Here is a 13,744-nt window from a genome sequence, read left to right on the forward strand (position 1 = left end):
TGGTGTTTCCTCCAGCTTTGCAACACGGGTCTCTGAGACTGACCCGGATAAACCCCATTTCCAAACTTTGCAGCTGAAAATGAAAACGCTTTATGCCCCCCCAGTCCCTGAGGTGTTCAGCCCATGGTTAATGCTTATTTCTGTGGACTTACTCCTTCAGGTGTCCACCGAGCCCTTCTCTTCGCCAGGAGGGGCCATTTTGTGAGGGAAGCGGGGCCATTTTAGGGGTTTAACATACTCCTCAGGGCTGGAATATACAGTAACATGCATTAAATGGGCGCTGGGCTCTGGCGGTACATGGAGCCGCATTAATGCTTCTCCCCGCCCCACAGGGGCTCGCAGGGCCGGGACGCGGCAGTCCCACGAGAGAAGGACGGCGGGCCGAGTCCGCCGGGCCTGCAGAGGGCTCCCGTGGCCACGCCGCTCGGGCAGGAGGCGGTCCGCGGCCTGGAAGCGCCGGGCCTTAGCGGGCGTCGCTGGCCGCTTCTTGGTGTGCCCGGGGCGGCCAGAGCGGCGCGGCGAGGGCGGTGCTCCGTGAGCGGCCTAGCGCGGCCTTTCAGCCATGGGGAAGAAGGGGAAGCGGGAGAAGAAGGGGAAGGGGGCCGAGAAGACGGCGGCGAAGATGGAGAAGAAGGTGTCCCGCAGAGCCAAGAAGGAGGAGGTGAGGGGCTGGAACGGGAGGGCTCTGGAAGCCGCAGCCCGCTGGGCCTCCACAGGGGCATTGCGGCGTTCTCGTGGGGTCTCGGGGTGTTTTATAAAGTGGGGCTCGAAGGGAAAGCAGGCGGTGAAGGTGGAGGCACGGGAGGTCGGTGGAGGAGGTTGGAAACGGGTGTTTCACGTTGAAAGCACGAGTGTATCCAAGCGCAAGCGGCTGTAACTTGGGTAAGTCACTTCAGGGCCTGCCCATCATCACCGGGTACGTGATGTGCAGGTGAAGCGGGTCTGAGATCACAAAACCTCGCATCTCGTGTGAGATTTAGGGGTAGTATTAGCGCCGTCCTGGTGAAAAAGCAGTGCTTGTCCTCATGCTTTGTGGGTCAGCCTGCGGGGCCATCAGTGGGAACAGGGGAAAACAGCACAAGGGGTGAAACAGGAACTGCTTCCAGGAAGGCTTCCATGTGTCTGACAAGCTGGAGCAGTGTGTGACAGCAGGTGGTAGAAGAGAAGAAACCCCAGTTTGAGGGTCCTTTTTGCTTTCCAGCTCCCTCATCCCTTTCTTCTGGTTTTAAAAGCGAATGAAAATGTTTGTTTCTGTCACTCATAGAGTCGGTGCTTGTATTTAGGTCTCAAAACAGCTATTTTTCCCTGGTCAAAACATCGTGTTACCTGTTACCAGCATAATGCACAACTGAAGACAATGAGGGAGCCACTGTTAATTTCCTGGCAGCAGGGAGAGTTTATGCCATGCTGCGGAGGTGAAATCCCCAGATTTTGGAAATCTCGGCTTTAACTGCACCTTCAGACAGGTTAACTGAAGGTATATAGTGAGCAATGGGGGTTGCAGGAGGGATTAGAAACTCCCCCTAGCTGCAGCCCTGCTTCCGCCCTCGCAGCTCTGTGTATCTGCCGTTTTGGATGCAGATTAACAAAAGTTCAAAGGGGATAAAAATAACGTGCAGGTTTCTCTCCAGCTAAAGTGTGAGCTGGGAATTGAAAAGAGTTTTCAGTTCCATTTGAGCATCTTCGCATTGCAGACAAAGAAGAGGACTAGCTGGGTTGTAGCATTGTAGTTGCTCATCACTTTTCAGGTCCTGAATGATTTGCATTTACTTACAGATTTGTGCAGCGTTTCTGCTGCAGGGCTAGCAGGTGTGTGTTAAGTGCACTTAGAATGTCATCCTTTTAAGGGCTCTTTTGAGCAACTTGTTAGTGTTTTAGGGGAGACCAATCTTTAAACTGTATGTGGAAGTATGCAGCATCCGTTGGTGTTTTCATGTGGTGTGCAGTGGCCCTGTGCATGTCAAGGAGCTCACGTCTGGCTTTTATTTTCAGGAGGATCTTGAAGCCCTGATAGCACACTTCCAGAGTTTAGATGCTAAAAAGACCCAAGTAATTGAGTCGTCCTGCCCACCACCTTCACCCAGGTAAGAGAGTGTATGAGGCTTTGGCTGTCACTTCTTTTGGTACTTTTAATGAAATTTATTTATGTAAAGTTATTTCTTGAGAGTGGAAACATCCGGCATAGCTGATATCTGGTGTTACAAAATATCTGGTATGTTGAATGCCTGTTTCAAAAAAGGACCAAAAGCTTGTTTGTTTTTGGCCTTAAAATCTACTTTTAGTCATCTCATCAACACAAAAGAGTCAAAGGAGCGTTGGATTACAGGGCTTTGAGGAAAAATAAAGGTTAAGAGGAAGTTTTGTATTTGGACTAGAAAGCTGAAAGGATTTAAGAGACCAAAGGATGCATTGTGAGGTACAAGACACTTCATCAAGTGTAGCTTGGGGTCCACATACTTCTAGGTTCCGTATTCCTGCTTTTTGTGGCTTGTTAAATAAATGCCTTTCTCCAAGATAACTTTTCCTGGCTGTGTAGTGGGATATGTCATTACTGTTGGTCTCACAAGGGTGTTACAGTGGTCAGTTAGTTCCTTCTTGGTAGTGGTAGAGATCTGTCTCCACATGTTACAAAACACTCTGGTGGTGTGTAAAGCAATGACCAGTGCAGGCTGCAGAATAGTGATGCAGATAAGTTGATCTGAGACAGCCCAGTTCTACCCATAGTTATGTGCCCTCACAAAACTAATTTTTGTTCTTGACACACCAGCATTAAAATTCAAGAGCTCACGTCAAAAGGGGTGTTAAATGACATTATAACGTGTGCTCCTAAAATAGGAGAAGACTTCAGACGGTGTCAAATTAATCTTGCTTGAAGTTTTTAAGAAGTTAATTTCTTTGAGAAGTTTTTAGCCCTGGGGTGAATATCACAGCCTTGTAATTTGGCAGATGATGGAGAGACCTTTGTGGCTGGAGGGCAGAGGTGCTAGTGCTAGCTGAGTTTGACTGCAAGCTTCTTTTACAAGACTCCTACACATTACCAGTTTGACTGTCCCTTTCTTTTGCAGGCTGAATGGCTCCCTCTCTGCTCACCCTGAGAAAGACGAATTGATCCTTTTTGGAGGTGAATATTTCAATGGCCAAAAAGTAATGTATACTTCTTTGTTTTTTTCTTTATTCCACCCTCTCCTTGCCTTTTACTGTAATTTGCATGAGTCCCATTTGAAGTGAAATTCAAGGCAGCACTCATAAAATATGTATTTGTCCCTGAATGAGAGCAAAATAGCCTTTTCATTCTGCCGTGATACTGTCTTCTCATGCCTGAGCAGTTGGCAGGAAGGAGACATGCTAGAGCCCATTAAGAAGTCAGAGTAATTGTCTCAGCATCAATATTTCAGGGCTTCATAATTTCTCCAGACTTAATTGTAGTCATATCTGCCTCTCATTTTTTGATAACTACTGAAGAATCTCTAACTTCCAGCTTCCAAAACAAGATACATCTGTAGTTTTGCTGCTGGCAAGGCATTGCCTGCCTTGGAGATGTATACAGCAGCAAATATTTGCAAGAGGACGCTCTTGTTACTGCATTTCTGCACATTGCAAGTGTTTATTTTGTTCCTGGAGACAAACTGGTCCTTATGACACTAAGAAATTGAACATACTGTAGCTTGAAAACTCAAACCTGCCAGTGATATTTGGCTGCCTTAGGGTCACCCAGTATGATGTGTTTAATTCTGCTTGCTTCACTACCTTAACTGATTCCTGTCTCTGGGATTGAGTAGCAGTTTGGGCAACTGTAACCTGCACATTTGTGTTAAACTTCCAGCTTCTTAAGTCTTCGTATCTCAAGGTTTAACCAAGGGTTTGGGAAAGAACAGTCCAGCCCAGTGAATCACTTTGACTCCCAGTCTTGTGGAGGAGGTTGTTGTCCTTCCCTGCCTGATCAGGCAGGTGAGGTGTTGCTTTGCAAAGCTGGTGCTGGGCTCCTTCTCCCCCGTATTCACAGGTAACCCTCAGGCATGCCTATGCTCGAACAGACTGGCCCTGTCAAATGGAGAGCTGTGGTGATGTCTGTTTTCTCTTCCTAACAGACGTATCTGTATAACGACCTGTATGTTTACAACATCCGGAAGAACAGCTGGTCTAAAGTAGAGATCCCCAACCCACCACCAAGGCGATGTGCTCACCAGGTAGGTACTGGGTGCTGGAATTGTTCTAACATGGCACTAAAGATGGATAGGAGTTGATTTCCCCCCCCCCCCCCCCCCCCCCCCCCCCCCAGGGTTTCTGGCTTCTCTTCATTCCCTTTCTAATGGTGTCACTTCACCTCTGCTGAGGGGCCTGTAAAAGCCCATCTGCAGTGCTTGTGCTCTCTGGAAGCATCGTTGGGTGTCTTCTGGAAATGTTAAGTGTGAAGACTGGGGTTGTATCTGTTGAGTTGGCTGGACTCAGGGGGACTTCTGTTGAAGATGAGCTCTCTTTGCTACATCATGTAGGGACCAGCTCAACCGTAATTCTGTATTTTCAAAAATGGTGGTCAGGTTATAACTTCAGATTCAACCAAAGTGTTATGAATGGCAGAGTTACTATGCATTATTGTTTCCTTAATGCCTACAGGCCTATATCTATGGGCATTAGAGATACTGCTGCTCCAGCAGTCTGAAAGACCCATTACCATAGGGTGTCCCTGCAAGAATGCAGCAGTTGGCCTCTGCAAAGTATCCTAGTTGTATAACACAACAGACCACTAGCACTGACTGTGTGTGTCCTGCCTTTGGATTGTGACATTTTTTAGTTCCTTGGGTGGCTGTTTCTCTTTAGTCTGCAAAGGCAAGACATAAAGTTGCCTAAATTTTCTCTGGGATGTGGTGATACTCCCCTAGAATTCACCTCTTGTACCTGTGTCATTAAGGTCACTGGCTGGTTGTGATGATGAAGGATTTGTGTTTGTTTACTTTATGTGAACACCACATTAGAAACCGGACCAAAGACTTGTATTTTTTGCAGGTCTTTGGCCCTCTCCAGCTGTCTGGTAGATTATCTTACCTGTCGCAGCAAGTGGCTGGGTGACTGGTACACTTCAAAAGCTGCCGTACAGGATGCGAATGTTATTGGCTACCCATGGCCAAAGCTCTTTAGAGCTTCCTGGTAAGATCCAACATGCTGGTTAGGTTCATATACCCTTGTTATGCTACACTTAAATGCCAATCTTGCTCTGAGCTGTGTGTCCTGAAAGGTTCTGACTTGATTTTTGGGGGTGTCTTGTGATGCTTAAAATAAAACTTGATTTTAGAGGCCAGATTCCAAAAGGAGACTGTAAATTCAAACACTCCCTAGAGGATACGGAGGTTGCTTTGTGGGTGCGGAGTTGAAAGATGTTTGGCTGGTGTTGGTAGCCAGCAGGTGGCTGTCTAGCAGCTGAATATGAGCTAACCAGGGAGGCTGTGCATCAGAGAGCTGCAGCTGGATTACCACAAAAATCAAATGGAAGTCTTGCTTCAACAATGAGTTTTCTGTCTGATAATTATAGTTGTACAGGAGACAGTTCAGCCTCATTAGTTGACTGGTCTGTTATCTTTCATGCAACTTAATGTGTATTGTGCATGAAGCAAACAGAAGTGTGTCTGTGGGTTTGTAGGAGTATGTTTTCAGTCTTATTTGTCATCTCTGGCCTCAGACACACAGTTCTGAGTTGAACTGATGTAATGAAGTCAGTGTAACAGAGCCGAGGCGAGAACCCCTATAGATGGGGGTTGTCAGTTGAGGAGAAGGTTTAGCTATGTAATGAATTTTGAGCCAGCTCTTCAGAAGGTCACACACAAGCATGAGTGGGCTGTTGCATCTGCCTTTCTGTTAAGCTTTCAAATTCTAGATGCCCGTAAAAATCAGGTTTGTATCCCCTTTGTTTAGGTAACTTTCCACAAATCCTGTTTCCAGGCACACCCATATTTTCTCTTGTGTTTAGTCTCTGCATGTATAGGCTGGTTTGTCAAGGTATGGTCATGTGTCTGATGCTAAAAATCTTCTTTGCTGTTTGCTGGGAAAGGTAGGCAGCCAGTGGAGCCCTTCTGAAGAAAGAGATTGTTATCCCAGTGTTGATCTCTGATGGGTACCCTGGAAAAAACACGTGGAAGAATTTGTTTATAGTGCAAACAACCCAAGAGATCCTCATCAAGGAATAAATTTGCACAGTCACATAGTTTCCTTTTTGGGATTCCTTCTTTCTTCTTTAGTGCTTACACAGATAATTATGAATTAGTTTCTTGCTTTTCCCTCCCTGTTTTTAACTGTCAGCTTGCATTGCAGCATTTGGTGCTGCTCTGCAGAAAAAAACATATTAAAAACCACTTTGATACTCTCTTCTCTGCTGCTTGCCCTAATCAAAGCACTCCTCAGTGTCACTGTCAACAGTCTCCTCTTGTCCAAATGATGCACATTTTCTTCTGTGTTTTTTTTTTTGGGGGGCTTTCTGGGGTTGTTCTTTTTTTGGGGGGGGGAGGGGAGGTGGGGTGTTTTTTTTTTTGTTTCTTCAGAGGGAGCAGTAATGCTTTTCAGGTCTTGAAAAGTGTCAGGTTTGGACTTGTGCTGCACCTTGGCTTCTTTACTGTTTGTTGTTTTATAATCTACAAATCTGTAAAGGGCAATTGCGCACTGTTAATGGCCTTTTCCGGAAGACTTTTTCCTGCATTGCTGTGCCTGCCTGGTGCTGGGATATTAGATGTGTCTTGGAGGAAGGAAGTGCCCCTGTTCCTCCCATGCCTCAGAACTCATCACCCACAGTGTGGCTGTTCATGTGACTAAAGGATGGGTGAAATGTTGCTGAGCCTTGGCTGTGGAGAGGTTTTCTTCTGGTGAGCAGAGAGATTTGAACAATTGTTAAACTAAATTGTTTAGTTTAAACTAAATCCCAAGAAGCTTCCCAGGGAACTTTTAAATTGTGTAACTGAAACTCAAAATGCTAGAAGGTGGGAAGAGCCCAGCTCCTTGGCCAGCTTTCTTTTTGCTATAGGGGCAGTAACAGTGAATAACTTGCATTTAATATTCCTCTTCCTTCAGCCCCAGAGAGCTGCTTCTGTCAACCAAGGCAGCAGCAGCCGCTGCCACTTGTCTGCTCCCTGGTATTTGGAGGCAGCTGCACATTTGACTGATAAAGTACTTCTGTCTCTGGTTTCTGAACCCTTGTCTGATCCAGCTCTTCATTCTTCTCCTGACAGGCAGCAGTGGTGCCCACAGCCGGCGGGCAGCTGTGGGTGTTTGGCGGGGAGTTTGCATCTCCCAGTGGGGAGCAGTTCTATCATTACAAGGATCTCTGGGTACTGCATTTGGCTACCAAGACCTGGGAGCAGATCAAGTAAGTAATGGGCCATCTTGTCTAGACCATGCTTTTGCCAATAAAGGTTGGAGCAGGTGATCCTTGAGGTCCCTTCCAACCGTGATTCTACAATTCTGTCGTGTGCTCTGAAGTCAGTGGTGTTGACCTCATGAGGAACTGTGCCAGCATGATCTGAGTTTGATTACTGGTATAGTGCTGTGGTTTCCCAGCTGTCTGCTCATCTCCATTCAGTACAGGGATGCCCATCCTAGAAATAAATGGTGGAGAGGACAGCCTCCACTAAGAAATGGAAATGAGAGTTGTGTTCCAAGTCTATTGAGGCCAAAATGATTTTGTTTAATACATGATTTTTTGGAGTGTGGGTGTGCTCGGGTGTTTCTTAACTGAAGAAAACAGTATCATGAATAGCACTTTGCCTGTTTTGAAGCAGTACTTGTTGTTCCATCTCCGGGGCTCCTACTGGCTGGGCTGTACAAGACCAGTACAAGGATCTCCCAGTTTTACCATTGTTTGAGAAGACAGCTTATATCTATCCACAGGGCCAACTTCCGTCCTGATAACTGGCACTTGTTGCCTCAATATTCCTTGGGATAAACAAGCCAGTCATTCAGACTTGTCTAAGTAAATAGGTGCCAAAAGCCCTGGTAGTTTTTAACAGGAGTTAAAGTGTCTAGTATCTTCTGTGGATCTGGCCTGAAGTCCTCTGCTAATGTTTCCTTAACTTTTGGCTTCCTTGGTTATGTTGCTTTTGTTTGAGAGAAGGTCTGATGGATCATCCAGTAGACTGAGAGGCTGGAGATGTGGCTTTGATTCCCTTGGACATTGGGATTATCTTGACTATGGGATTAGTCAGAGCCCAGCTTCGAGTGGAACTGAGCTGATCCTTGAGGTTGCACTGGGGAAAGCAGCAGGTTTTGAACACTTGCTCATCTGCTGTTCAACCTGTCAGGCTCCTGGTTATGAGCTCTGTGTACTTCCTTTAGATGGAAAGCTCTAGATCTGCCTAGGTTGATTACTTTTGACCCCACTTACAGAGTGCGAGTGCCTGTTTGTCTGTGTCTCTCTTGCACAGTAATTGAGAGGGCGGTTGAAGACTGAGCTGTGCAAAGATGAATACCCTGGCTCTGCCTTGGCACATGCCTGAGGCCACACAGTGAATCATCTTGCCTGTCTTCCTTTCCCCCCTCCTGGCAAAATGGGAGGATTGATATTGCCTCATAAGGGGAAAAATTAGAGGTTTAATTTTACTAATGTTAATGTAGCACTGAAGGGAATCTGGTGTGGAAGGTGCAGGAGGGCATATAGAGCCAAAGTGCTAAAATCTCAAGGAGTCAAAACAGGCTGTGTTAGAGGATGCTTTGGAGCACAGGATCTTGGCAGCTGACTGCTCTGCAAGAATCCAGGGTAGTCCTTTTGCATGCTCTGGGAGTCTGAGGGAAAACTGTTTGATTCGTAGGCGGCTGGTTCCTGTCCAGCACTGTGGTTCTTGGCTCCAGAGCTGGCAGTGTTAATCTGGTAACAGCTGTAATTTGCCATGTTACAGGAAGCCAGGTTTCCTCTAGTAAGCCCTGTCTGTCTTTGAGAAGTGGGGGTGAGAGAAACCCTCCCAAACAAGGGAGGGCTCTTTAAGAGGTGCAAGGATTAAAAAGACCTGTCACTGTGCAGGCTGATCTGCCTATTGTTTTTAGGCAGAAGCTGACGTAATAACTGTAAATGTGAGTGTACCCCTCCCAGCTCCCCAGAATAACTGCTGAATCCCTTGCTTCATCTCAGCTAAGTGAAGGGGATGAATTCCAAATGCATTATATCCCTACGAGTTTCATATTAGGCAGGGGGGAGGAAGTGACGCTCACTATAGAGTTCCTACTAAGAGAAAGGGTTGACGTTTCAACCAAACTCCTGGTTGAAGAAATTCTCATGAGAGAGCAATGTTAATACCCAGCTGCAGAGAGAGCAAGGGCAGGAGATTGGTTTTTGTGAGCCATCAGAGAATCCAGCTGAGGCTTCATTAGCTCCACCACCGATGGCGCAAATTGCTCTCTCATGGGTTTGCAGATGTGTTGCTGTCGAGCTGATTTAGGGTTTTCCACTCCAAAAACAAATGCTGCAGTACCTGGCCTGCCTGGGAATAGGAACTGAGGTGGTTGTGAGCTCATCCTGCATCTTATCCCACATGGGAGAGTAGCCTGAGGGATGCTGGGTGTAACTTACACTGCAAAAGCTGTATAAGGAGCTGAGCCTGAAGCTTGCATGTGCTGCGAGTTGCAGGAGGCCCCCAGCAATCCCAGGACCCAAGTGGACTAAAACCATGGCATGAGATTTTGTTGTGGTGGCTTGTTGCAGCTAGTGAGGAAGGAGCCAGATTGGCAAGGTGAGCTCCTGGTCCCTCCTATGGAGCAAGTGTTAGGTACCATGCTGTTCAACTCCATCGCCAGGTATTGCTCGTTGAATACCCCTTTGGCTGCCATGCCACAGAGGGAGGATGCATTTGGAGACATTGATGCTTCGTTGTTTCTTGGTAGGAAAAAAGTACAGACATTTTCTAAGTGAGCATCGTAAGTTTGATGCCCTGAAGAGATGATCTTTTCTCTCCCTCTGCCCCATGCAGGATCTACTCCATTTGAGCTTCTTGATGTGTTTGGGTGGATGTCTGTCTTTCAGCCTTGCTGGAAGTCTGGAAATGCCTGTGGCCTGGGCCCAGTGTTTGGATAAAACAAAGTGCATCTCCTCCCCATCCTTGGGCAGAGCTCCAGGAGCTGCATTAATGAAGCATCTGGTGGAGAAGGCTGGGAGGGGATGTCTTTGTTTTAATGCTAACCTGACTGAGTATGAAAACCAGGTTTCTGCTGCTTCTTTGCTTTTCCATGTGGCATCTTGATTACAGTCTGCTTGGAAAGAGGAATAGGAAAAGGCAGAGATAATCGCTGAGGGATTGTATGAGGGATTCTTTTTTCCTGCTTCTTTTAAAACTGATCGTAACACGTGCTGCATTTCAATTCCTTCAGCATTTTGCTTTTCTTGCCAGGAAATCCCATTGCTGCAGTCATTTTTCCACATAGATTTCTCACGTCTGAAAGTCTAGCACTGTTCGAATAGCCATTAACCAGCTGGGATGACTGGTGACAGTGGGGGATCAGCTTTGGGGTTAGTGATGTTGGGAGAGTGAATGTAATTGGGAGAACTAAATGGCAAGGGAAGATTGCATAGGTTTGTTGGGTCATGGTACAACAAGCCCTCACATAGTAGGCCAAGCAGTAATTCCATGTTTCCAAAGTGGTAGCAGCGTTACCTGAATAAATGCCTGGTGATAGACATTTGGGGTAAAGATTGGTATTGAGTAAAGTCAGTTGGATTTGGAAGACATCATTTTAGTGTAAATAGTAGGATACCATAATTGTTCATTAAGAATTGTCTGGACAAGAGAGACAGTTTCTGTTTCTGTTCCACATGGAAAGAATCACATGTCCCCTTTTTCAGGTGGGTTTGAATGTACTGGTTTGTGTGGATTTAACAGCTAAGATGGCCCTGCTGCAATCCGAACTTGCAGTTTTAGGCAGTCTAGTTATTTCAGCCCCCCAGCATAGATTTCAGACAATTATGTTGTCCTTCCTGGCCTGCAGTTCATAGAATCATAGAACAGTTAGGGTTGGAAAGGACCTTAAGATCATCCAGTTCCAACCCACCTGCTGTGGGCAAGGACACCTTACACTAAACCATCTCACGTATGGCTCTGTCTAACCTGGCCTTGAACACTGCCTGGGATGGAGCATTCACAACCTCCCTGGGCAACCCATTCCAGTGCCTCACCACCCTTACAGTAAAGAGTTTCTTCCTTATATCCAATCTAAACTTCCCCTGTTTTAAGTTTTAAGCCGTTACCGCTTGTCCTGTCACTACAGTCCCTAATGAAGAGTCCCTCCCCAGCATCCCTATAGGCCCCCTTCAGATACTGGAAGCCTGCTATGAGGTCTCCACACAGCCTTCTCTTCTCCAGGCTGAACAGCCCCAACTTCCTCAGCCTGTCTTCATACAGGAGGTGCTCCAGCCCCTGATCATCCTCGTGGCCTCCTCTGGACTTGTTCCAACAGTTCCATGTCCTTTTTATGCTGAGGACACCAGAACTGCACACAATGCTCCAGGTGAGGTCTCACAAGAGCAGAGTAGAGGGGCAGAATCACCTCTTTCGACCTGCTGGTCACGCTCCTTTTGATGCAGCCCAGGATACGGTTGCTTTCTGGGCTGCAAGCACACACTGAAGCCGGCCCATGTTCATTTTCTCATCAACCAACACCCCCAAGTCCTCCGCAGCGCTGCTCTGAATCTCTTCTCTGCCCAACCTGTAGCTGTGCCTGGGATTGCTCCAACCCAGGTGTAGGACCTTGCACTTGGCATGGTTAAACTCCATGAGGTTGGCATCAGCCCACCTCACAAGTGTGTCAAGGTCCCTCTGGATGGCATTCCTTCCCTCCAGGGTATCAACCCAACCACACAGCTTGGTGTCATCGGCAAACTTGCTGAGGGCGCACTCAATCCCACTGTCCATGTCAGCGACAAAGATGTTGAACAAGACCGGTCCTGACACCGATCCCTGAGGGACCCCACTCGTTACTGGTCTCCAGCCGGACACTGAGCCATTGACCACAGCTCTTTGTGTGTGGCCATCCAGCCAGTTCTTTATCCACTGAGTGCTCCATCCATCAAATTGATGTCTCTCCAGTTTAGAGACAAGGATGTCGTGTGGGACAGTGTCGAATGCTTTGCACAAGTCCAGGTAGATGACATCAGCTGCTCTACCCCTGTCCATCAGTTCTGTAGCCCCATCATAGAAGGCCACCAAATTGGTCAGGCAGGATTTCCCCTCAGTGAAGCCATGCTGGCTGTCACCAAGCACCTTGTTGATTTTCATGTGCCTTAGCATGCCTTGCAGGAGAATCTGCTCCAAGATTTTACCAGGCACAGAGGTGAGACTGACTGCTCTGTAATTCCCCGGGTCATCCATTTTCCCCTTCTTGAAAATGGGGGTTACATTTCCCTTTTTCCAGTCGTTGGGAGCTTCATCTGACTGCCATGATTTCTCAAATATGATGGCCCTCGGCTTTGCAACTTCATTCGCCAGCTCCTTCAGGACCCGCAAATGAACCTCATCAGGTCCCATGGACTTGCGCACATTTAGGTTTTTAAGATGATCTCGAACCAGTTCCTCTCCTACAGTGGGCCCAAGGTCTTCATTCTCACAGTCCCTGCGTCTGCCTTCCAAGACTTGGGTGGTGTGGTCAGAGCCTTTGCTCTGACTGAGGCAAAGAAGTCATTCAGAACCTCAGCCTTCTCCAAATCCAGGGCAGCCAGTTCTCCCGAGAGCTTCCTGAGGGGGCCTACGTTGTCCCTAGTCTGTTTTTTATTCGCTACGTACCTTAGAATCCCTTCCTGTTATCCTTAACATCCCTAGTCGGGTTTAATTCTAACTGGGCCTTAGCTTTCCTAACCTGGTCCCTAGCTTCCCGGACAACACCCCTGTACTCTTCCCAGGCCACCTGTCCCTGCTTCCACCTTTTATAAGCCTCTTTTTTTCCTCTAAGTTTCCTCAGCAGCTCCTTATCCATCCAAGGAGGTCTCCTGGCCCTCCTGCTGCACTTCCTTCTAGTTGGGACGCAACACTCCTGAGCTTGGAGCAGGTGATCCTTGAATATCAACCAACAGTCCTGGGCCCCCCTGCCCTCTAGGGCTATATCCCATGGAACCTTACTGAGCAGGTTCCTGAAGAGGCCAAAGTCCAGGGCAGTGAGCTTGCTGCATGCTCTTCTCACTGTCCTGAGGATCTCAAGTTCGAGCATCTTATGATCGCTGCATCCAAGGCTGCTCTGGAGAGTCACAGATCATTCTGGTGCCATAAGAGGCTTGGCTGTAAAACACTTTTAAAGAGAACACCTTAAATAACTCATCCCTGTATGTAGCATCCCTGTGTTGTGCTTGCAAAGGCTGCTGAGGAAGTGGATCTCCATTATCTCAGCACAGAGGTAATGTGGGGCTACATTATCTCACTGCTGCCAGCCTGCTTGACAGAGTTAAACTTTGCTATATTTAGCAACATTTAGCTATATTTACGTGCGTTTTTTTGTGCACACACATGCAAATACAACAAATCCTAGCCTGTTAGAGGACTGGCCAGCAACTGACTTCAGCTTACAGAAAGCACCTTATCATGTGTGTGATAGATAAGGTTGTCTCTGCACAAACTCTGCCTTAGAACTAAGCAATGTTTTAACCTAATTGCCTTATTCTTTCTTAGAGAGAAGATTAATATCACCTCTGTTGCCCTATGCACACCCTCAAAGAGAGACGGGGAGCATCATGCTTTGGAGCTATGCTTGGGAACTGTCAGATCCCTCCTCTCTGTGGATCTTTATCTTGCTTTTG

General features: G+C 47.1%; 1 protein-coding gene across 1 annotated transcript in view; it reads left to right on the forward strand.

Annotated features, from left to right (window-relative positions):
• The first annotated feature begins 434 nt into the window (after nt 1–434).
• Nucleotides 435–13,744, forward strand: part of KLHDC4 (kelch domain containing 4) — a 31,875-nt gene continuing 18,565 nt past the window's right edge. The window contains exons 1-5 of the mRNA XM_061477391.1: nt 435–661; nt 1,993–2,084; nt 3,066–3,144; nt 4,089–4,187; nt 7,212–7,348. Of these exons, the coding sequence (XP_061333375.1) occupies nt 563–661; nt 1,993–2,084; nt 3,066–3,144; nt 4,089–4,187; nt 7,212–7,348 (506 nt within the window). The 5' untranslated portion in view covers nt 435–562. The remainder of the gene's footprint in view (nt 662–1,992; nt 2,085–3,065; nt 3,145–4,088; nt 4,188–7,211; nt 7,349–13,744) is intronic.

The sequence above is a fragment of the Pezoporus flaviventris genome, unplaced genomic scaffold (genome assembly GCF_033815535.1).
Source record: "Pezoporus flaviventris isolate CSIRO_AGI_PZ_B2104156 unplaced genomic scaffold, CSIRO_AGI_Pfla_v1 ptg000105l, whole genome shotgun sequence".
NCBI lineage: Eukaryota > Metazoa > Chordata > Aves > Psittaciformes > Psittacidae > Pezoporus > Pezoporus flaviventris.